Genomic DNA, 25,296 nt, shown 5'->3' with positions numbered 1-25,296 from the left:
CTGTATACAGTCATCAAAGTAAGCAGGCATTCATGCACACTGCACAGTGGAATCTATCCATTACTTATGATATTAAAGGTTAGAAACACAAAGGCAACTTAGACATATTAAACTGAATGTTAAAGCTTCCTGATGCTTTGGTAATGCTAGTTTAATTCTTTAGAGAAGATAGATCAAGTGTGGCTTTCTTGCCCATCGGTTATGGCATTTACCTAAGAGAGAGAAGAAATTGTTTCCAGTCTTTTCTGCACCAAAGAGATTGAGTACAAAAAACCCTTGTGGTTTGGACATTCTTTTAACAAGTAGAAGATATCCATTCAAACATCCTCTCGTTGGAAAAAAATGAACTAAAATCACTATCCACTAAGCTACTGAATGAAGCAGGAATGCAGATTCTCTCTTGATTCGGATTTGTTAGAGAGTATGTTCTGTGTGCCTAATGGGCAGAGGCATTTCAGGAAAGCATGCAGAATGCTGTAAATCCAAACATATCTGAGGACTTTTTTGGTATTAAGACTAAACTGAGGAAAGCTGAGATGCAGAATTGTATCTATATGGTAATTCATTGTTAAATTTGTAGATTTTTAGGACCTTTTGAGTCCAAGTTTAGATGTTTTTGAACTTCCTGAGCTTCTGAGACTAATTTTAGGTGTTGGTGRATGAAGGAGAGTTTAGCATGTAAGTCTGATCTATGTTCCTATTGTGGATCTAGCCTTACCGTTTTGATTCTTACGGAAGACTTCAATTGATTCAGCCTCTTTTATGTCTGAATTACCTCATTCTAAGCTCATTTCTAAGTGTTGGTGATTCCCTTTTCTGGTAATATTCAGTCTGATGTTTTTGAGAGCAGATTTTATTTAATAAACTTTTATGAAAATACTTTACATCAGTAATCCTATACAAACCAACAATAAATATACTTAGATTTCTGAAATTTGCAAGTCTATAGCCACTTATTTAGACAAACCTGCTCAGGATTCAGTCTCTAGTAATCTAAAAGTCCAGTATATTMTGGATATTTTTGTAAATTATTTATTTCTGATACAGATGTCCTACTGAATACCTGTAGGACATCTTAGCTTTTTGCTTTAGATTCTAGAGTTTTTTACATTTACGGGGAAAGACTGGAGGGCTGATCATCATATATGATCATCATATATGGAACAACTTATCTCCTGTGAATTCTGTGTAGTAATTTCAATATGAATACTGTTAATCAAATAAGGTCCTGAACTATATTAACAGTGACAAAAAGTATAGTCCCAATGGATGCAATAAGCAAGTTACTCAGAAAACAATAGTTACGCAACAATAGATTTAATTTAAAAAGTGAATGAGAAGCACAGAGATTATTTCATAGAATCTAAAAATTCARTGCAATTCTTAAATGATGGCCAAAATTCACAAAAATACTATGGTATATTCACTTACTATAACCCTGACAGAAAGCCTACCAAAGTCCATTTAAGGTTCTATGTTGAGGCTCTAAGTTACAGAAAGTTAATGCCATTATTAGTAGTTTTAATTAAACAACGTTATATTTAATAAGAACATTTTTCTTTAGCATAGTGTTTTAGCAAGGAATGTGACTCATTTTTACCTTGGTCAGGACATAGCTACAGTCTCCGAAGAAGGAATAATGCTTCTCATCAAATGTTGTAATGTGGGAACCTCCTTCAATACTGCAAGTCCCTGGACATGACTGGGTGACACAAGTCCACTCACCTCCAGCACAGGTACTAAAATGATGAAGGCATTCAGTAAGCTTGGGTCATGCAAGTATAAAAGACATAAGAGACAATAAGGGCAGCTGATGCCTTCATTTTCCTCTTTTGGAAGTATTGATCATATTGTCTTTAGGAGACAAGAATGCTTAAAAATAATCAACATTGCTTTGAAATTTCAGAATAAGTATGGAAAGTGATAATTTTTTTATATCAGTGATAATTTTTTTATATAATTCCACTGATTACAGGTTCTTCCTTGGACAGAATTCAGTCCTAGTGAACCTGGCATCCATTCTGCTGCATTTGAAGGATGGGCCCTCATCTCCGTTAGCATGACTCAAGCTTCAAATGTGTTCAGTATTTCTTGGAAAGTAACATGCATGTTTATGGTTCTTGTATTCACAGACAGATAGATAGATGGATTTGCATATACTTACAGAAACTACTTCAACTATAATGAAACTGAAAAAATACACATTATGTTTGTCAATGTCCCTCAAACATGATCTCCCAATCCATGTAATGCAACATGTCCCTAAATGTCTTTCCCCCAGCAGTATTTACATGATCATCCAGTATTGCACTGTAGTGTTGCAAAGGCATTTAAGCAGATGACACAGCAATTTACATTCTTAAATGCTCATTTAAGCCTCTAGTCTCCTTTAGGTGATTGTTTTTGAAATGAGAGTACCCATATCTAAGCTCAAATTTTTGCTTTCATGCATGAAGAGATAAAAGGATTTAAGTATCTATCTTTAAAAAATGTTTAATCAAAGAGCTTCAGTTGACAGGTAGTTCCTAATTTCTTTTCAAGGAGTAATTGATAATTTTTCCTGTCTTCAAAATATTCAGGTAATGCATCTAAAAAAGAAGTATGAGAAAGGGAGTATGTTACCATGATCTRCATTTGGATGAGAAGGAGGCCCCAGGAGCATAACTTTCACCTTCATAGGTACAGTGGCAATCTYTACGCAGAATACAGCCAGCACCGTTAATGTCATCAAATACCATTCCTGGAGAAAAAAAAAAGGCCTGTTATTCATTCTGATGTGCACTGCACCTACTTTGGTGTGCACATGTGGGAGATGCTGAAAGCCTGCTGCATTTCTTCGGTATTACGAGGAAAATTAAGAATAAGGATCTTGAAATAATGGCATGTCAGCTGCGTAGAGTTTGAAGGGCCTATATTCAGTTGAAGGCCAACTAAAATCTTAAGGTGATCATAGGGGATCAGTAAGGAAATACTCTTCTGATATTGTCTTCATTAGATTAGAATTAGGATTAGAATTAATACATGACAAAATAGCAAAATGGAATAGATTAATGATTTATAAGGCTGCCTGGGAACGTATTCATAGAATCAGTATTTTTGCACCCAAAGGCAGAGTATTACCTAAAGGAAAATGATATTATACAAAGAAGTGATGGTTAATTCTATGAGACCTTATGGAGGATGGGCAGCAGATAAGCGATAGAAGAATATTGTATAGCACAGTCACTCACAAAAGCAGTTGTCAGCACCAGAACTAAGCATGTGTGAAGACAACACACTTGTCTTATTCATCACATCCTGACATTTGGTTTTCATGTGTAATTCTCTGAAGTGCTAAATTTTATCTGCCTACTGGTCTCAGCTCCTTGTTTAGAGGAAGTGACATACTGCACTGAACAGGAAAYACGTTGTACCTTGGGGAACCAGGCCTGACTTTGCTAACACCAGGAATTACCATTGTGGGCAGGATGTGATGACATGTTGTGCACTTTCTGTAAACTGATGGTGGATGTTAAGAATAGAAAGCTTCTCCATATTGTTAGTACTGAAGTATCTCATACTGATTTCAGACATTATGTGCATGACCTAGGCACGTGTTTGTTATTTGAAAGAGTGTTTTCATAAACTGGCTAGAAATTATGCATGTATATCAAGAAAAGAACATGGTTGTTACTGTGACTGTGATGTGAATGCTAGAGAGTAGGAAAGCTGCTAAATATGTACCAGTAAGTGTTCTAGCAGTTTTGACATGAGAAAAGTGTAGGAAGTAAGCTTGCCTGGAGGACAAATGCAGCCATCCATACAGTGATCTTCACAAAGTGCAGATCGTTCAGGGTTGGTACAGGTGTCAGAACAGGGGGAGCCACATTCCTGGTATTGCATGTTGAAAGGGCATGATTTGGCTGAAAGTAGAAAGAATAGTACAATGCTGACTTTTCCTTTGAAATATTGAAAAAACAGACTTTACASTCTAGGAAACTTTCTGATGAGATGTAACAGGGAATCCTGATCCAAGTGAAGACATTAATATCTGCAACATATTAGAGCTCCAGCTATATGTCGAAGCCCCTTGGCAAAGCAAAATCCTCTGAACTTCTGTACCTCAAAGGTCTTGAGTTCGCTCAAGGTAAACTGGTTTCATGAATTTACATGCGCCTTTAAATGGCTGTCTGCTTCGGGGTAAATTTCACRTAATTGTTTATTTATTGCATGTGGGTAATAAGCATAGGTGAAAGCCCCTTCCAGAGATACTTACGACACAGTTCAGAGGTCCTCCAGTTTAGAGGCTGTCCGCCTGCATGAGCGCACTGCCGGGAGTATTCAGCAAAGGTGTTGCACATACAGAAATCAGCCAGAGAGTCATCACAGTGGCATAGGTCTTGTATGCAAGTTTCAATGTAGTCTTGAACATCCACAAGTACATTACAGCTTCTGAACGCTTCACTGGTTAATACTGTTTGACAGATAGAACCCTAGGGGGGGAAATAAAGAAGATTAAACAACAGTGTTTAGAAAAAATTGAACTATTTTATTTAAGGAATGTACCAGAGCAGACCAAATGTCCATCTGTTTCAGAATCCTGTCCAACCATGAGCAGATATATAGGGAAAAATATAACAATAGGGCAAGTATTTGTGAAATTCTCTTGATGAATTTCCCTGTTTTCAGCTACCTTCAGGTCAAGTGACTTCCTAAGCATTATATGTTTTTTGCATATATAGAACTTTTTAGTGAATTTCTCTTTCATAAAAATGCTCACTCTCCCCTTAACTCAGGTAAATTTTTAGCATTCACTTTGACAAAGAATCAAAAAWAAAATTTGTAAACATTTTGTTTACAGACCTACAGTTGGGGGCATATTCATGCTGTATTTTTTCTAGTCCTAACTACTTTTTTTCCCAGAAAAGAAGACTGAAAGAAAGGCAGTATGTATGTTACATTGGGAAAAAAAAAAAAAAAGAAAAAAGAAAAAGAAATAAGCTCTGAAAAAAAATTCTTACAAATTCAGCTGTGCAGTTCCCCAGAACAGCAGGAGGAATAGGGTCATCGCACTGTTCTATGGGTCCATCCATCTTCTGCCTGTTCCCAAACTGCAGGGGAGTCAGTTTTGTGTCTGTAAAATCAGTCAAAATATTAGTATTTTCACTAATAYTGTATCTACTGGCTTTTGCATGGGGATTTTCTGATTTTCTCTTTGTGACACTAGAAGTTATGACATCAATAGTGATTACCAGATATTATCACTATAATGTGAAAGGTGAGGGGAGATAAASAAGGTAAGTGACTGGATTTTAAATATTGGAAAAAATAGATTACATGCAGCAAGTTTTAAAAGATCTAATGGTTATGGAAACAGCCTAATGCATCTCAAATCTCTGTCTCTATTACATAAGTATTAAAACTGACATCATGAAAATATGATGCCATGAAAACACATGCCAAAATTATCACTACTTTGCAGTTAATCTGATTCTCAATCCTTGTCAGAGGATACTGCTAAAAGAAAGAAAAACAAAGCACCAACATTTATTTTTTTTATTACTTACTCTCTGAAATAAACTCATTGTTAATTGGTATTCCATTGAAGTCCCCACAAAGACCACAGGTCTGATTGGCATATTTCTTATCTAATTCCACCTAAAAGAAATGAGGAAAGCAAGTTTAGATTCAAAGTAATGTCAACCTTGACATTTGGGAACAGTCTATATCAGTATCACTTAGGTACTCTGGCTTATGTGTGCCATGCAGACTATGTGGTGTGTTAACAAGTTAGGCACTAATATGAATGTCAATGATTACCAAGAAAAACTTGGTCTTGCTGTTTATGTGATTATCAAAGTATTGTGTCTGGAATCTGAAAAGTACTTCACTGTGTTGTGAGGACCTTGTAGTTGTGGGGATATGCGGTGGAGGGAAAAGAAAATTGAAGGAGAGGTAAATCAGGAAGAGAGCACAATTTACTAAAAATAGATACAAATCCGAATTTAATTAAAGCCTGTCTAAGTRATTAAGATTCGAAAGATTTAAAAGGAGTATTTTTAAAATGCAAGTTTTCTGCTGTGTTTTAGATGCTTTCTTACCAGGAGGGCATCCTCTTCATTCCAAAGGAAGACCAGCCCTAACTTGGCAGTAACTTTCAAATAGCTGTTACTTCTCTCTATCGAGATTCCCATCTTACTATAGGGCAGCTGAACCCTGGGGAAAAAAAATCACAGTAATTTAGTGGGAGAAGGGGCAGAATAGCCACTGATAGCCACACTGATATCCATTCTCATTCTCTTTGAGACATGTCAAAATGAGTAAGTAAAGAAATCAGTAATAGCAATAACTAAATAAGGACAACTCAAGTTTGTAGCATTTTGGTTGTATGCTGTGGAATTGCTTCTCAGTACACAAATGGATCAGCCTTGTTTTCACAGCTGTTCTTTTTTACTATCTCTGTTAATTGTGTTTTGGCAAATAAAATGTTGGCATGAGTCTTAGGTTATAATGTTCAGAAGAGTATTGGGAGGTTCTATTTAGCAGGCAATATGCTTCAGGATATTGCTATTTACTCCTTAAAACCCTTTATAATAAAGAGAGAGACTCTTTAGGCTTTATGTGCATGACTGCCATTCACAAGGTGTACCCAAGATAACCTTTAGACTAGCTCGCTGTACATACCTACTGTAGAACATAGATCACTGCGGGATAGCTGCCCAAATATTTACCCAGGTTTTTGGAGAGGTTTCGTATGCCATGCCGAAGTTAGTGTTACCATTGCTACATAAATAGGAAGTTTCCAAGATAACTAATTTAAAGCTAGTTCAGGAATATTGGTACAAGCTGCAATCACTGTTTAACTGCACACTCTTCACCAAAAGGACAAAAGCCATCAGAAATTCCTCTCAGGGCTCCTATTCTGGTAAAAGCAATGGAAGAGTAGAAACTTAAAGAGTATAAAAGTCTAACACTTTGGATGAATCCAGGTTATACATCCATAAATTGTAGCAGTGGGACAGCAACTGGGATGTAGCTCATCTGCACAAAATAGACACAAGGATAATGCGCAAAGGTGGCGCTCACTGTCAGATCCTCTTATTTCTGTTGCCTCTTCAAGAAGGACCTGTGCCCTCCAGCTGCTTGGGAGTACTCTGAGATCACACAAGGGAAAAGGGTGCTCCCTCAAAAAGCCCACTGGGAGCAAGAGCAGTGATGGTAGTTTCAGGGCATGGTAGAAAGTATGAACGTACGGTATGCCAGTAACCAGGACAGCACTGCGTGTCAGCTCAATCACTGCTCCCTCCAGCTTCATGATGACGTGGGTGATGATGGTAGCATTTTTGACCATTGTACGCCTTATCTGGATGTTGAAGTCCTCATAAGAGGACTTGCAGTTGGATACAAAGACATAATTGCAGACCCCAGGGAAGTAAAAGATGTCTCCATCAAAAGTCTTGAAGTGGAAGTTACCCCATGTGCTGCACACACGGCCGTTGTGAGAGGGATTGCCAGCTGTGGATTCAAAATAAGCTGTAAGAATTTTCTGTAATTTGCAATGGTTACCTTCTGTTTAAATGTTTCTCCCCTTTTATTTCTTTCACTAGCCAAAAAGTTCCCATCTTTTGTTTGCCTTCTTGTAAAGCTATTTATTTATTTAGCTATTATTTATTTACTTCAATTATCTTTTGTGTTTTCTCATCTTTTTGCATGAGGATATAAGGAACAAGACTGGAAGAGACCTCCTGGGTCACTTAGTCCACTGTTCTGGTTCTGCTGACAGCTATATTCTGTAAACCCTTTTCTAAATGCATGAAGTTTGAAGTTTCACCTTCACAGTTCAGTTTAAAGTTAGTTTAAAACTAGCTAGTACTCCTTCTAGCTAATACCCCGCTCTTCTAACGGCTGCAAGACTTCTGCCAATTTCTTTGGAAACGTCTTCCTGACTAGCGTACGCCTGCTTGTGCTTGTGCCAGCACTACCCTTTACCCTGAAGGTGTTCCACCTCCTGGTCTTCCTCATCTTTTACAGAAAACATTTATCTCTTCTCAGCCTCCATTTTACTGAAGCAGGCTCCTTTCTTCCTAATCATCCTCACGCTCCTCTCTGCCTCCTCCAGATTTCCACTCACCCTGCCTGAACAGTAGTAATCAGAATTGTATCCTATATCCTACATGAGGTGTCTCACCAATGTTTTGAATATGTCAAAATTTCCCTCTTTTACTGGAAATAGTGTGCATGATATATCCCAGTATTCTGTTTGTCCTTTTTATGGCTGCATTATATTAGCTGAGCTTGGACCACATTTAGATGGGCTTTATTACCTAATGAAATGACTACTACTCTCGTTCATTTTTTGTTCTATAAGGCTAAAGGATCTTATACAATTTATTGATCTGTTCAGTCTCTCTGGGCTTTATGATCCACAAGAACATGGATAATAACCAAGAAATTTCTTTAACTTACACTTTACTGCCAATATGTTTCGAAGAGGTGGAATGATTGTCACTCCTTTTGATCTGGTGTCATATGCACTAGAATCTAAGGAAGAAAAAGATGAGTTTCTTTTAAGTGTTAAAAAACAATAGAAATTGCCTAATCTCTTTTAACAGTTAACATTTCCTACTACTAGTTACACCCTAGGTGAAGTTTCCATGAGATTTTACTGGGTTTAGCACAGTGCTTTGTGTTCTGTCTTCGTATGTGCTTCACTAACAGCCAAATCCAAAGACCGTTCTGTATGGCTGCAGTTCTTTCTTCTAGTATTTGTTCAAGGGTCCCATCTGATGCTGGCCCTGCTGACTTGAGCTCAGATGCAACAATTTGATCCCAACAATTTGTTGTTGTAATAATAATGTAGAAAAAAAGAGCAGTAATGGCGATATATTTGGACCTTTGCCTGTCGGCACGCTTAGAACCTCAAAATTGCTGAAGAATTGCAGTAGGGTGAGAAACATCAACTATTTTTTTCTGAAGCTCGTTTTTTTCTCTGTGCTAAAGGAAACATGCACAGCAAATACAAGGAGATTAAAAATAATTAAAAAAACCCACTTCCAATTCTATGAAACTTTTATCATGTGTTTTTTCATGGAAGGACTTCTATTTGCAGGATTTATCCCTAAACTTTCCATGTCCAAATCTATTGTTTTTTGTTTGGTTATAGTTATGAAAGGGATATGACAGTCAGAGAGCCTACACTGTATTTTCTCAACGTGAGAGTTTGAGAACTTGCTGCATTTTCTCCTTTGAAGGTATCATAATCATAGAGTCTGATGACTTCCATACTGTAGACAGGCAATATCAGCCATTGATTTTTCCATTTAGACCAGAAAGGATGGCTGAGAAAGACAATCTGGTTTAGTCTTCGTACAAGGATTTTAAGGGAAAGCACATATACTACCTTCCTTGACAATCTGTTGCAATGATTAACTGAACTCACTATTACTACACAATTTGTGCTATACTTTCAGTTTGTGTTTATCACTATTTTAATTGCCAGCTATTGACCCCACAAATTGCAGATTGAAGCAGGCTGAATGACTAAATTTTGTTCCGATATGGTAAATAGTATTATAATGTGTTTATAATAAGAACTAGGAAAATATGTCAGAATTTTTGGTCTGTAATCTGTTTTATATCAGTTTGTATTGTATCCTTCCCCCTTATTTTGCTATGTACAGTTACTGTGTTCCGGGATGTGTCACAATGCTATTTTTTATGTATATGATCTTGTAGCACTTAATCATTCTAATGTTTAAGATAGTTACAGTTTTCTTATTCTCTCTTGTGAGTAGCGCCTTGACACAGCATAAAAAAATGTATCTTCTATTACCTACTATCAAGTACAGTCGTGATATGTATGTATGCACACACCCCTTCTGAAAATACACTTTCAGATAGATGGTATGTACCTTTCATGAAACTAAAGATTAGATAACTGTATCACATCAGTAGACCAAATCCGTTGTGCCAGATTTCAGAGGAACTTCTCCAGTTTGTGGCAGTCAGAGATCTGCTGGAACCTGGATATATTGTATACAAGATCTATCTCTTTCTCTGTCTCTCTTTCTTTCTCTTCCTCTCTTTCTCTCTTTTTAGAGTACACTATGTTCCAGCTCTTCTAGGCCCATTGTAGTAGTCTTCTTATTTATCCATTTAATTTTTGGACAAAACATTAGAGGTAGATCGGTACAAAAATAGCTACAGTCTTCTTGCTGCTGGATAGCCAGAGAAACATTGTTTTGTTCACTGCCCTGGGCTTTAACTGCATCAAGAACAGTGGAGGGGGAAAATATTAATGTTTAATTTGTAGGAGTATATTCATCATTTTGCTGTTATAGCTGCTTAAACATGTAACAAGAGTTTCAAAAATAAGTAAATCTACCTTGATATATAGGAGATCAGATTTACATCAAGATCTGTGCTACATGCAACCATGATGGCCATATATCACTCCCGAAGCTATTTTTTTCCTTTAGGCTAATAAGTAATTATACTGAAGCCATCAAAAGCACCTAGGTGAGAATTTGAGCTGATCCTTGATCTGTTATTCTCACAGTAACCTTGGATGCCCTTATGAGCTTTTCAGATAAAGGACTTCATTTTTCTCTTTGTTTTTATGATCATTATGTGCTTTAATCACTAGTAAAACCTTTTGGCTATCTAGAGAGCTTTAAAAATAGGTCCCTTTTCTACTGGAAGAATCCCTTTTAGAGCTAGAGAGATGATCTCTGTCTCACTGAAAGCCAAAGTTACTCTATATTTTACAATTTTAAGCACTTTTTGTAGTAAGTGATGGAAGAAAAATAAACCCACTGAAAGAATTAGGCCTTTTCCATAGATATGTTTGCTATTGTTGGTTTTGCTGCAAAGCAAAAGTTTTGCTTCCGGTGATGGAACTATTTTTATTCCATTCCATGGCAGCCTCAAAATAGGAAGTTACATGAAATTTACAGGGCCTGGAGCAGCTTCCTACGCGCTACTGTGCAAGAGCTGATCAGGTAGAGGGCAGACTGCAGGGCAAGATATGCTGGCCAGGGAGAACAAAAAAGGCAGGCAGGAGCTCTGCTATGTCCCACAAGAGGGCAACCCATGAGTAACACCACTAGAGGGGCTAATGCTAAAATCTGAACTGTGGTGAGATCCATTGTGCCTTCCCTGTTGCACCAGTTGGGTGTCTCCAGCTAGTGTTGGAAGGACATGTTGTGCCCCTTTTAGAGAGGTGAAACCAGTCCATGCTCCTGGGCTTCCTGCCTTAACTCCCTAGCCCCAGAGAGCTTTTGGCTTGTCTTCCCACACACTCCCTGGTGCCAATGCTCTGCCTCATACGACAGGCATCCCAGATTCCCATTTCTTTTGCACAGCATGGTGATGTTATGGTTAGCCTCTTGATGGGCTGTTCTTTACAGGAGCTACTTTTTAATGTAGATTAGTGTGGAATACTCTGGAAGTAGGAAGAAGTACAACAGCTCTGATCTGTGTCTGAGATCAAAATGTGCTCAAAACTAGCATTGTTACTACATTAAATTTCAGGGAAAGTGGAGGTGGAGTATTAATAAAAAGGATTTCCACCTGGCTGTGAGTATTAAGTGCCTTTGTAGAATAACTAAGGCACCATGAATCCCAAATATTTAAGGTACTATGAATTCCAGTTTCACAGAAATTCGGTTGTTTTCCCTTCTTCAAAAACCAACTCTCTGCCTTAAACTTTTATACAATCTTGTGTGCAACAGCAGATTAACATCTTAAATTTGGTGTCCTGCATTTTTAAAGTAAAACCAGTCCATTTTTTTCAATATTGTAGCATCAACTGATAGGACAACCCAAATCTTTAATAATGCAGAAGCACTCCACTAATTTGTTGCTTTTCAAAGCATTTTTACACTTTTTGGCCTGCGCATTTGCAAATGCTCTATCTTATGAAATGAACATCAAGGGCTATATGCCAGTCTGAGGTATTTTGGTAGAAATATGAGCTAGCTCTGTTAAATTCAGTGGAACTATTCCAAATTTCATCCAGAGAATATAAGGTAACAACCTGAGCTAGAATATGAACTTTGAAGACATTTAATTTTTTGTTCTTAGGAAGGAAAGTATTTGTAACAAAAAAAAAATCTGTTATAAAGGTAAAACGTTCTTTAGCTTCACAAAGACAAGAAGATCATTTCAAACTCTGAACAGGTTATAAATTCTTTGGAACAGTTAAAATGCAAAGCACGTAAGTCCTCCTACCTTTGATGTGTGTGAAGGCAAGTGCTAGTACTGATATCCATAGTGGTATTCGTGTCCCACCACCTTTGCCCATCTTCTGGGAAGTTCGGTAGGAACTACCGAACAACCTGCCTCTGAGAAAATACCTGTCTGCTCTTGAGTCTTATATAGTGAGAGAGTAGATTTTGGCTCAGTTCCCAGATTGTTTCACAAGGTTCTTGAAAGGTGGGGCTTCGGACATTTTCGTTCTCCTTCGCAGGTGCACAGGTAAATAGAGGATGCTCTGACTTCTCTAAGATATTTGCACTCTAGGAGGAGTCTTCTTTCTACAAGACTTTTTGATGAAACATTGAGAAATGAGCAGCAGCCAAGGAAAACTTTTTACTCAATCTTACTTCCTAGATCATTTATATATTCTGAGATATATAGAATTTAAGGGACTTCTGAATAACTTTCAAAGGGGAGCTTGGAATGAATGACTTGGCATTTTTTTCTGTTTCTCTTATGGTAACAGTTCCTCTTATGTGAACAGTGTTTTGTGAATATGTTTGTTAATATATTTATTTACAGATATATTACAGATACACTACTTCAGTGAATTAACCTTAATAGTATTTTACCTTGTGATGTAGAGAAACTCAGTCTTTCAGTACGGCTAATCCCATAATACTACATGGGATTGAACAATTCCTGCAAAGAACGAGGAACTAAACTGTCCTCCACATTCACTGGGAACAAGACAAGATGTAATTAGGCTTAATACCAGGAGTGAAGTTCAGGTGAGATACTGGAAAGAAAATTTCCTTTTTGCAGGGATGGTGAAGCATTGATATAGATTACCTAAGAGGACTGTGGAATTCCCATCACGGGTGGTTTTTAAGAACAGGTTAGACAAACACCTGCCTGAGAATGGTGTAAGTGTAGTTGATAGTGCCCTGGGGCAGGGGAATGGACTAAATGGTCATTTAGATTCCTTCCAACCCTATTTTCTATGATTTTTCCAGAAAATTATAGCCATTCTTGCTGTTGAGGTAGTTATATTTGAGAAAAGTTTCAATATTTAGGAGAGGGAAGTAAAATGCACTATGTTTTTTCAAAGCAGTAGAAAAGACGTTTTCTTCTCTGAACATTTTAAAAGTGCAACTGGTTATTAGTGTTTACATAAATATGATACAAATAAATAAACTTGCAAGTGTTGAGGAAAAGATTTGGTCAATTTGGTTATGAGTTATACCTCTGGTAACTTCACTGAAGTACAGTTTAATGTAGAATTTATCTTATCATTTGAATGAGGAAGATGGCTACAAGGTACTTGTATATACAGAAATACATATAGTGAAAAACTAAGGTGTTATCACCTCTAATAGTTATTATCAAAATGCCAGGACAAAGAGTTGTGAAAGAGAAATTGTAAGAGATGTAACTGGTAAATAGTTATAGTCATGATAAAATAATAAGGAAAGACAGCTGGGTAATACACGTATATCTGTTTATTGGTTCTAATGAAGAAACATATGCTAGCAAGAGGAAAAATGTATTTTATGAATCATTACACTGCTTACTACTGAAAAATTAATTCATACCAACAGTTGCTTTGCTGTGGTTTCAGATACACAAGGTTCACATTTCCTGCATGTTCAGGGAAGTACAATGACCTCTTAGTGATCACAGTCTGATCACTACTGATGATTCCTATTCCTATTGTATAATAGGATTCCTATTCCTATATAATAGATTCCTATTATATAATCTTCATAAATTAGCCTGACACCTAAGCTGATTTGTACTTAAATTTATCTCCTTTGTCTGGACATTAAGGCAGCATCAAAAGTCATTGGCTGTATCTGAGTTTTTGGTTCCAAGTCCCAGATCTCTTCTGTGTTGTGGATCATGTTATTCTAACACTGCTGACTCATGGTCAGCTTGTTCATAAGGACCTCCAGGTCTTTTCTTGCAAAGTTGTTTTCCAGCTGGTTAGCCCCCAGCCTATACTCTTGCGTGGGATTCTTGGGTCCCATGTGCAGGACTTTGCATTTGCCATTGCTGCGCTTTGCTAGGTTCTTGTCAGCTTGTTTATCCAGCTTGTCAAAGCCTCTGTGAATAACAGCACTGCCATCCCTCCCAGTTTGTTACTGCCTTTGTCATAGTTGTTAGAGTACTCCATCCTGATGTCTAAGTCATTAATAAAATAACTAAATTGCATTGATCCCAGTCAGTTCTGGAGGAATGCCACTAATAACCAGCCACCTGTTAGATTTTGTATCATTGGTCACAACCCTTTGAGCTTGACCACTGAGACACATTTCCACCTGCCTTACTGGCCCCTTATCCAGTCTAAATGTCACTAATTGAAACACGATGTCCAATAAGTTGGCAAAAAGACAGTAGTTTTCTATAAAAATTTTGTCAGACTGTAAAAAAAGTAGTTTTTATTTAATTAATTTATTTGCCTCTTAAGAAAGAGCCTGTGAAGGCTGAAGTTGTTAAAATTGGAATAACTTTATTTTAGAAGGAAGGATAAAAACATTTATAGTTGACAAGAATTCTTGCACTTCCTCAATGCCAACCCTCATATGCAAATTAAGAGATCTCTCTGCTGTGTTCATCTCTGGCTGGCTGTTTGCACTGCTTTGAGGCTGAGCTCTGGCTCTGGAATTAGTGTCAGGACATTAGTCTTGGAGTTGAGCAGAAGTAGCGTTCTTACTGTCCCTCATTTTTGATCTGAGGATTCAAACCTAAGCTTTTTATCGCCTGAAAATTTCCAAAGTGAGGGGACTGATCAGTTTCTAATGAAAAGCTGTTTATTAACTTTTCAAGTGTTACTCTTTTAATTATGTGATGATGAACTGCATTTCTGCCAGTGTAGTAAATATTTTTTAGTACCATATAATATAGCTATAGTAAACTGTTAAAAATTAAAATAGAAATACAACACTTTTATATCCTTTCCTAAATCTTATTCGAGCATAATGCCATTGATCCAATCCTTTGCTTCCAAATGATTAGATAAAATTCATCAGATTGAAAATAAAATCACTTAAATGACTAGGATTTCAAACCCTACTTCATTCACAATGAATGGTTCTTCTGTATTAGAATACAATGTTTTCAGAACAGTGGCTGTATTTTAGTGTGTGTATTGTAGAGGCTCAAACACATAATGCTCTGATCCAGCTGCAGCCTCTATGCTTTATTTTCATGCAGATAATGTATAGTATGATTAGGATCTATTGAAGGGATGCAAGCTGTCTATTTTCATGCAGTGTAATTTAGAAGAACTCAAGCAAAGCTTAGCCAGATAATCAGGCATTGGGAGCTGTCTAGTTGCAATGTAAGATGCTAGTTTACACAATATAATTAGGAAGTGAAATATAATGATGAAAATATTTCTTATTTTGTTTGACAGTTTTCATTTAGGAAGATGTTTAGTCACAGAATATCACAGAGCTCTATATTAGAGAATTCCAATTACTTGATATTAGTAAAGAGACAACATTTTTCAAGTGTAGCATGCCAGATATACCCATGCTCTTATAATGACCAAATTTCTTTTCCTGGGAAAGATTTGAAATGTCATGACTGGTGTTAACTGGGTCAAGAGGACAATAGTATTAGCATTAGCACAATAATGTGAGATTACTACAAGTTCCCAGTGTAACCCTGCACTTGTGCCTAAGTGCTCTACAAAATGGTATACGGTGTTTTTTGCACCTAATAAAACATTCTGAGATTGAACAGCATTGTTTCAGCCCATGCCTTCCTTTGCACCTTCTCCGCAAGTCCAAATTTCAGGTTGTCATTCCCAGGATTCCTGCATACAGAATAACCTTTCTAATGACTGGCTGCTTTTGCCAGCTGCATCCATCAGTATTTCTCCACTTCAGTTCTAGCTACACCATATGCTCCTCTGCGTTCTTCCCTTTCTCTTTTGTTCTTCCTGCACTATCGTTTAGCTGCTTCTTCTTGGCATACCTGCTCTCCTCCAAGTTCTTCCTTTCACTTAATTTTTCCTGCCTTCCTTCCTCCCCCACAATAAAGTGAAAATAGAGACTGGTCTTTCAGGAGMTTTTTGACAAATAAAGAAAAAATACCTGAATTCTGTTCCATGGCAAGCAGCACAAAATTTGTGTTTCTTGCTCTGTGTTTTTGCAAAATCAACAGCTCAAAGTCAGAAAATGCCAGAATTCAGATTATTTGTACCATTTTCTCTGTTGTAAAAGTAAATTCTGATCTAGTCTTGTTTTGTGATAAAACACATTATTACTTGTAATAATAGAAACAATAAACTATTGAAGAAATGAATATATATGTATATTGTTTATATAATATATATTATTACCACTTCATATATTTGTATTGCAAWTATATCAATTTGTGTTGATATATAGAATTTCACAGCCAATTCCCAAAACACTAAGGTTTCCTACTTCCTTGAGGTTGTTCTTCAGACCTCCTATCTCCTGTGAAATGCCTGTTTCTTTGCACTCATAGCAGCTTCTCCTTCCTTTTACTCTCTAATAATTTCTTTTGGTAATAGGCAGTTAGGAGAGTCACAGGCCAGTGTTCCMTATTTGTCACTGAATCTTAAACAACCATATTGAGCAAGCTGTGTATCTGCAAAATTGTTTGGCTTCCTTCGCTGGCTTTGCTTTCATTTTTTATGAATGTGAGCAATATCTGAGAATCTTACCCTATGCTATCTTTTTGACACATCTGTGTGGGAATTGTTCTTTGGATATATGAAGGGTCCAAAAAACTGTTGTGTCCACACATAAGAGACTCCCAATCATTTTAGACACTATTGCATCTTTCAAGCCTTGGTAAGACCTGGATGCTGCACAAAGTATAATTGATGTTTTCAATAATTTGGCTAGGACCTGAATGTTGAAATTTTGAATTATGTTGGAATCTCCTTCACTGCTTAGGTGATCTTAAGTGAACTTTCTAGACATTAAAAATTACAAAATGTGAGCAAGGTTTGTTAAGATCATAGTAACAAATGACTCTCTTTTTCCATTGGTTGTAGATGGTACAGTTATATTGGGTCACAGAAGTTCTTGGTGCATTTGTGCAAGGACAAGAGAATCCTATTAGAAGTCCTATTATGAGTGAAAAACATAGGGTTCTCCTTGAGGGCAAGATATATTGAATGGAGAGGGGTGTTGAATTCCTGTTGTAAATTAACTTTTCAGACTTGCTTTTCTGTATTTAGATTTTCAGTTTACAAACTTAGATAATAGGTTAGCAGAAAAGCAGATGAGCTCTAAACTAAAGGRCGAGGTTAGACAAAGTGCAGGAAGGTAAAAATTGACTACAAATTAATTTCAATTGAAAACTGGAAAAAGGTTTGTAAGCATCAGAGAAGAATCACCTTCAGTTCTGCAAGACTTTTCTTCAGTAGCATTAGCAAGGGTAAGGACCGTAACTAGTTTGAAGACAGCTCCAGTCATGACGATCATTCATGTGATTCTTAGTATGATGTTACGAATAAATATTGTTTTCATCTTTTGTTTTATTTTTAATTTTATAAATTTTATGTAAAGCTTCCATTTATTTTTTATTAAATATTATTAAGTTTGCAGGACAAAAAGTTAGGACACATTGGTGTAAAGGCCCTTAGTGCATTCTTATGAGATAGTTTTAAATTACATGATGAAATACCATGTTTCTTAAAAGATTCTTGCTTTTTTCAGACTAAAGGCTAGAAAAGGCTTAGGTAATAAGTAGATTATCTGTAGCCTGTTCAACTGTTTTTAACTGTGTGTTATTCAAACTATATTCTTAATATAGATTTACTAATTTCCTTAGTGACTTCTTTTTKGTGCCCATCACTCTAGTACTGAGCAATTCATAACTAATAATGATTTGCTTTTGAAAATATGTTTGGGGTTTACTATCTTTGTTTAACATATTGCTAACTGAGRCACAGAAAGATATGTTTAGTAGTTTTACGCAAACAACCTAAGACTCCTAGGACCTGATTTTTCAAAGTACTGAGTTTTATTTTAGTAGTATATGTGTTTAGAATACAGACTTCAGGCAGAACTGTGAAGATCCCCCACTTTGGCAAATGAAATGTTGAAGTCTCCAGCTGAGCATCCAGAAGAAAACAAATCACCATTAACAAAAACTTTGGTTTAAACTGGCATGCCCAGCACTGGAAAAGAACAATGCAAACTGAGGCAGAAACTGAATCCATTCCTCCATGGTATCATCTGCGCGCCTTGTTCACTCTGTAACAACCAACTTCTCCAGGCAATGAGAGAGAGGGCAGTGGGCAGCAGTCGCACTCACAACGTGCTCTCATTTAGCCTTGAACCTAGGTTCACTCTGCCTGCAGCAAGTGCGTTCTGTGCCCCCAGTGAAACAGAAAGCCTGTGGAGGATGACGGGACCCGATCGTGTAATTACAGACTGCGTAATACTGCATGTGTACAAAGACGGCGCATTAAGGCCTCAGATAGCCTGCAGTCATTACTCATGTGAATAATCCTTCTTCAGTGGGTCTGACTATGCAGAAGAGAATTTCTCATGAGAGGAAGGACTCTGGGATCTATATTGTAAGTTATCATAGACTGTGGTTTTTAGATATATTCTCTAAATACGCATCATGAAGATGACTAATTGGTCTGYGTGTTTTGCTAGGCCAAGCTGTCAGCCTGCTTATCATTTTGGAATGCCAAAGCATGATATAAACCAAGAATGCTGCCAAACTTGAATGGCTAGACTTGGATTTTATAGAACATTAAATACATCAGTGGATGAAATGTCTATTGACCTTTTTTATTGTCTAATTTCTGTTTTATTGATCTGAAAACTATGAAGAAAACTTACCTGCTTCAGTCCGTCACTGTAGGTGATAGAAAACTGGTGTCCTATGTTCATGTGTTATATAACAGAACTGTATTGAGTGAAAATTATTTGTTTGACCTGAAATGACTGCAAAAATTACAGGTGTGTAGAAGATGATTCTGCTCCTTTTTTTTTTTTTTTTTTTTTTTTTTTAATAATCAGGCAAATGTTATCAATGAGGGTTTGACTGTCAAGCAGTCATCAGCAGGAGTGTCATGCTGCAAGCCAGTAGTGATTGCTGTGGCCATGGTCTGATTTTGACAGAGTACACCTTAAAGCTCTGCCACTTGTTTGGATGCTAGCAGTATTTCTGACTGAATGAAGGCAGAGCCTGCACTAGTGGTAATAAAATGAACAGAGAGAATCTCACTTAAACTTCAGATCTGCAACAGTGTTTGCTATACTACTGGTTAGGACAGTAAGGCAAATTTATAAACTGTTGGTAGTCATCCTAGAAATCCAAATAATGATATTTCTAGATTCCCTGGGCAGTGTCAAGCTTACTTAGTTTTCATAATAAAAATGGTATTAAAGTACTTTATTTCTAGAGGAAAGCTTTCCATGCCATTTTCTTCTCCAAATTTTCAAACACTAAGTATTGTTCCATACCTTGTCTGTTTGTTGATACGGTGGCCACTGTGATAATGTGAAATAGGATGACAAATGTTGGTCGAATTTTAAATTCCTAATATTTTAAGCCTATATCTTAAGTCTTACTCTATGTATGGCTAGTTCTGTTACAAGGTCATGGGCTGAGGCCATTATACAGGTGCCAAGTAGAAGAGCTGTGATTCCTTTTGTATGAAAAGGCAAAGCACACTTATCCCTCATACCATCTCATGCTCCATAACTAGCTTCAGGGAAATGTCTTTTTTTTTTCATTTGTTCATGTGTCTTTCTCTCCTTTCAAGAATATTGCATGTAATAGAACAGGAGTAACTTGGGCTGGAAWCTATTTAGTTATGTGGCTGGAATATGCTCTCTGCGTATGTCTCAGTTTCATGAATGAAATGCTGGTAGGTTCTGCTTATTGGTGAAAGCCCTAAAMCCCATTGTTGAATAATTTAAGGTAATTCTGTAGAGGCAAGTTTTCAACTGTTGACCCAAACTAAGCTCAACACAATTACTCTTGTCCTACTTCATAAAATAGAGGTGTTATTACTTTTCCTGAAAAGCATTTTGAATGCTACAGATAAAAACCATCATATTAGAACACTTAAGAGATTCAACAATGAATGCATCAAATGCAGATCTGAACTTATGATACCTTGCCATCTCTTCCCAGAGATGTGGAAAGGATCTGAAGAAAGCTTGTCTATAATGCAATTAATTACATCATCATGCAATTGACTGCAAAATAGATTTCTGTTAGAGGCAGACTTTTTTTGGAAATTGAAAGTGAAATAGAGTTTCTTATGCAGTTTATCTCAGATTAATATTGACACAAAGGGTTGTCTTCTGTTGTTAACCTTATCAATGTAATAAAATGAAAATGAAAATGTCATAAATGAGGAAATATTTTTTCTGTCTTTAAAATGATGAACAAAGAAGTTAGCCTGTTACAATCTCTAGAAAAAAAATATAAAAATTTGCAGTGTGTTTCATAGTAGGCAGTGGACTCCTAAGCTTTCTAAAACCAGCACAGTCCAGAAAGTTGTCCATCTCCATGTTCTGTGTCTGTCCAACAAGAAGAGAAACAGGAAAAGTAAGTTTGCTTTTATGGTGTGGATGCTGAAGTTTTGAAACTCCTTTGTATGCTCATTTGTTCTCTCTGAATCATTCATGCAAACAGGTGGGGAGCACTTTCTTACGGATCTTGGATTGAATTCAAGACTCCAGGAAACTCAAGTCGTCTGCGCTGGTGCACTTTTGATTTAGTTCAGCTTAATTCAATGGACTGCAAGCAGTAAAGCTGAAGCATGTGAGTTCCAAGTCTTTGATGATATTTCAAATATCTCCTAATATATTTCAAGACTCCAACAYTGAACACCGTCAGAGATCATTGTGATCATCTTTGTTTATTCAGACCTCCTGTATGACCCAGACCACACACTCATAATTTTTTATCCTATACTTTCTTTATGTAACTCAGCAATTTATATTTGATCTAAGGTAAATTGTTTAGTCAAACATCTCCTTTTGACTCAGACTCCAAATGGCAGAGAATTGACTGCACCTGTTGATAAGCTGTTCCAATTATTATATACTCACATTGCTAAAACAGAATATTGCTTTTCTATAGGAAAACTATCATAGAATATAGAATAGTTGAGGTTGGAAGGGACCTCTGGAGATCGTCTAGTCCAACCACTGTTCAAGCAGGGTCACCTAGAGCAGGTTGCCAGAGCAGGTTGCCAGGGCTGTGTCTACTCAAATTTTGAATAGGTCCAATGATGGAGGCTTTACAACTTCTTTGGGCAACCTGTCCCAATGTTCAGATAGACTTTCCTGTCCATCTGAAGTATAGATTTCCTCTCTGTTTAGAATATAGACTTTAGAGGAGGAGGTTTACATGCATCAGTGACGGAAATGTTACCTAGCTGAGCAGTACTTTGGGGGTTTGCCAAAAGATTGAAGACAATTTTTTTCTGGAGTAGGAGCTACTGCCTCTTTTTCATGAAGAGTTCCAGCTCCCAGGGATGCAGTCCAGTTTTATCCTCAAACCAAGAGGAGGTAGATCAGATCAATACAAAGTACTACCTCTGGGTAAAAAATTGAGAGAAACTATCCACTGTATCTGGAATTGTTTGCGTAGGATGTAACCAGAGACATTTTGGCCACATTGGAGCTGTGCAATGACCACTTTAATTTATTCTTTTAGGCTTTGTGGTGTATTTCAGCTTTGTTGTAAGCACTGCGTATCAAAAGACTTAAATGATTTTATGTTTTTCTTAATTTTTATTTATCATTTAGTCAAATGGATAATTAGTAAGCTATTTATGTATATTATAGTTTGAAACTCCATTAATCTGGAGCCCACATATGAATTAACTTATGGCTCACATGAAATCGTTGTATTTACACTGATTAAAGTAGCTGAGGAAATACCTTGTGTTTTCTTATTTTGATCAATTCCACTTATATATAGGGGTTCCAAGCTGAACCAAGAGATCATAATATAAATTCTACGTATTTTCCATCATCCAATACTATAATGGCCTAGATGTCAGGGAGTAAAAACAGTTTTCACGGTAATAATGTATCTGAATTATAAAATCTTCTGATATTCAATTAATCTGCTGAATGATTTCTTTGCAGATATTCACACACAAAAAAAAAAAAAAAAAAAAAGTCTTTGCTCAGCTTACCCTCAAGTCTATAGGAAGTAATAGTTATCACAATATTGTGCAACCCATTAAACCCAGTGGTTCTGTGAGACAATCTACTTTGATAAGCTCTTCATTTTCCTTGGGGAAAGCCGGGGGAAAATTCCATGGGTCTGGAATATGAGTCTTTTAACTTTTTAATGGAAAGAGTTTTTTTGTGATAAATGAGAACAAATATGCACAACTGAGTTCTTGCTTTGGGGTTTAAAAATCAGAGGCATTGAAGGGATGGTGATTTATGCTGGTTCCCACCTTGGTAAATAAAAGGATAGAGTAGACATACTTGAGAAACCTGATCAGAGCCAGAAAGTAAATGAATCAGTAAATAATGGGTCTAGGGACACTTCCCCTGTGTAAAGAGCAATGACTATGTTACACTATGGCTCCAACATACAAGATTAGCCAAGACAAATCTCATTAAAATCTTAAATATATAACAAACCCCAGACACTTTCTAAGGCAGCGCATAACAAAGCTTGGCTTTTAATAACCCAGAATGGCAGGTTAAGTGCAAGAAAAGGTGGAGGCCACAGCTGCGGCAGTGATGATTTTAAGTACTGCTCTGGGTGTAGCAGTTCAATCACTTTTCTCTTTGCCATGTCCTAAGAATTTCAATTTCAGAGCCATGTTTCATACTGTGAAAATAGTGTTTGTTGAAATACTGGAAGCCAGAGACAGCGCTTTTTCTGKCAGCCTTTTTGAATTGCACGTATTCAAATTGGGGAAGAAATGGTGTGAAACCCAGCACTGGAGAAGCTGCTGCAGATGAAGATCTCCTTTGCACTGCTTTTCCCTTCATTCCAATAACCACAAAGAATAAAATTGCACTTGATGCAGGGGCTACTCCAGAACATGCACTGGGAGGTGTGCAAAAAGAATTTTCTTGTGTCCCTCTCATGGGAATATTGGGAGAGAAGGGAGTAAAAGTACATTCAGCATAAGGAATTTGTGGGAGTTGTTACCAATATCCTGTAGAAGGGAGATGCRTCTTAAGTTCTAGCCATGATCACAGAAGAGATTTGCTTATGGCACACTGTTTCTTAAGGGTACTGCAGCATTGGTTAAGATTACCTACCTGGAAATGTGATTGAGAGGGATAGTACTGAGTGTGTGTGTGTGTGTGTGTTGTTATGAACAGGCTTCTCTGCTCTTGCATCTCTACCACAACCTGCAGTTAACACCTTCAAGCTTAAAGAAGAGATTTATCCTTTCAATTAATAATATGTGTATTGAGTTAGGCAGTGATCCAGCTTACTGGCAATCATCAAGAGGAGATGTTTGACTGGCAATCTTGTCCTCAGCACTTTGTCATCATTGGTACATCATTGACWGCTTTATTGGAGGATAGTCTTAGTTCTTAAGGTGATTCCTGACATTTTAGAATCACTGACCAGAAATATAATCACAGTTAAGAACCACTGGTAGTTATTCACTGAAGTCTAAAATGAGAATCTCTCTAACAGGGAAGATGAGGCTGCAATATAAATTCCTTGGAGCTTGCATACATAAGACTGTGCTGTTGTGCTCTGGAAAAAATAGAGATTTCAAACTAGTTCATTGGTAATGAGGGAATCACTAAATGGAACTGAGAGGATCCTCTTCTACTATGGTGCTAACAGGAAATTACAGCACACTGTATGTCACTTTCCTGGCTGAGTCTTGGCACCTAATGCCCTTTGCAACTCCTGAGTTCCTTTTACCAAACGAAAATAAACTACTTATGTATTTTTTATGTCCTGGACTTAATGTTTTAGACGTTTTTCCAAAGTATTCAGATAATTCTGATGCTAATTCTTTTTTTCCAGAATACTTACTGTCCCACAGAAGCTGGTATTATCAAGAAACTCATTATCCAAATCATGAATGAAACGTTGAGTAGAACTATATTCAGGATAAATACCAATTTACRTAGGGATACAAAGAAATGGAAAGACGGACCAACAGGGATATTAAAGCGCACCAGCAGCCCTGTATTCCTAAGGTAAGCATTTCAGCTTTCCAAACAGTSATCTAACTTTGCAGAAGCATTTAATGATTTTATTATTGGTAATTTATTAGCTTATTTTATTAGTTTAATAAATCATTAATGTATAGAGTTTTTGTCTTAGCACTTTCCCATTCTATTAGTTACTAGTGCAAAAACTATGCTGTTTGAAAATGTATTTTCCACTAGAGTGAAGGGGGAATTCTTATCATGACAGTATTTCAAAATAAAATATTCAACATGTAAATAGCCACAGAGAATGTACAGCACCACCAAAACTTCGTTCTCTTTGGTGCCCAAAATGAACAACTTTAAGCCAAGCATCTGTGAAAACAAAGGCCAGCCTATTCAACCATTAGTTAGGAGAAAAAGAACAGTAGCAAAGAATTGCACTTGTTGAATAGTTTTCACCCAGAAGTGTATGTTTAATACTTTGCTGTGCTATGTGGACGGATATCTGAAAGGAAATTTCTCGTGTTCAGCAAGAACAAAGTACAGAACTCCCACTTCATTTCGTCTCAACTGAATAACCAGGTTTTCTCTTGATATTAAGTGTGCAGACCACAACCATACAGGCCCCAAACCTGGAATTCCTATTCAGCCAAAACTTCCACTTCACTGATGTCAAGAACTACGAGGTTAAATCCATTTATTTCTGTTTTGATTGCAGAATAATAAGATTACAGTTTTACCTGAAGAGGTCTCTTGGCAAATCTAATGTAAATAGAACAATCATTTATTCCTGATGGAGGCTGAGGAGCCCAAAGGAGGTCGTCTTGGAGAAAAGGAAGTTCTCTCTGCTGGTCCTTTCATATGAGTGGATGGGGAGGAAGTCAAGTCTCTGCAGAACCCTTGCAGTTTCCTTTTCCATCTGCTGTCAGATTGACTTTTAGCCAGCTGAAGCAGGAAAGGCAGGGTCCTGGACCAGCTGACACTGGATTTTTCT

General features: G+C 37.0%; 1 protein-coding gene across 1 annotated transcript in view; it reads right to left on the bottom strand.

Moving 5' to 3' along the window:
• Nucleotides 1–25,296, bottom strand: part of LOC146589441 (mucin-5AC-like) — a gene marked incomplete at its 3' end in the record, with an annotated part of 74,903 nt that overhangs the window by 14,161 nt on the left and 35,446 nt on the right. Inside the window, exons 3-11 of the mRNA XM_085316227.1 lie at nt 8,446–8,520; nt 7,233–7,494; nt 6,081–6,195; nt 5,547–5,637; nt 5,001–5,113; nt 4,256–4,472; nt 3,777–3,902; nt 2,623–2,740; nt 1,601–1,739 (exon numbers count right to left, since the gene is read on the bottom strand). Coding sequence (XP_085172353.1) covers nt 1,601–1,739; nt 2,623–2,740; nt 3,777–3,902; nt 4,256–4,472; nt 5,001–5,113; nt 5,547–5,637; nt 6,081–6,195; nt 7,233–7,494; nt 8,446–8,520 — 1,256 coding nt within the window. The remainder of the gene's footprint in view (nt 1–1,600; nt 1,740–2,622; nt 2,741–3,776; nt 3,903–4,255; nt 4,473–5,000; nt 5,114–5,546; nt 5,638–6,080; nt 6,196–7,232; nt 7,495–8,445; nt 8,521–25,296) is intronic.

The sequence above is a fragment of the Rhea americana genome, unplaced genomic scaffold (assembly GCF_003343005.1).
Source record: "Rhea americana isolate MKP2758 unplaced genomic scaffold, rheAme1 scaffold_458, whole genome shotgun sequence".
Lineage (NCBI taxonomy): Eukaryota > Metazoa > Chordata > Aves > Rheiformes > Rheidae > Rhea > Rhea americana.
The sequence above is the reverse complement of the archived record's forward strand: the minus strand, read 5'-3'. Positions and strand labels throughout refer to the sequence as shown.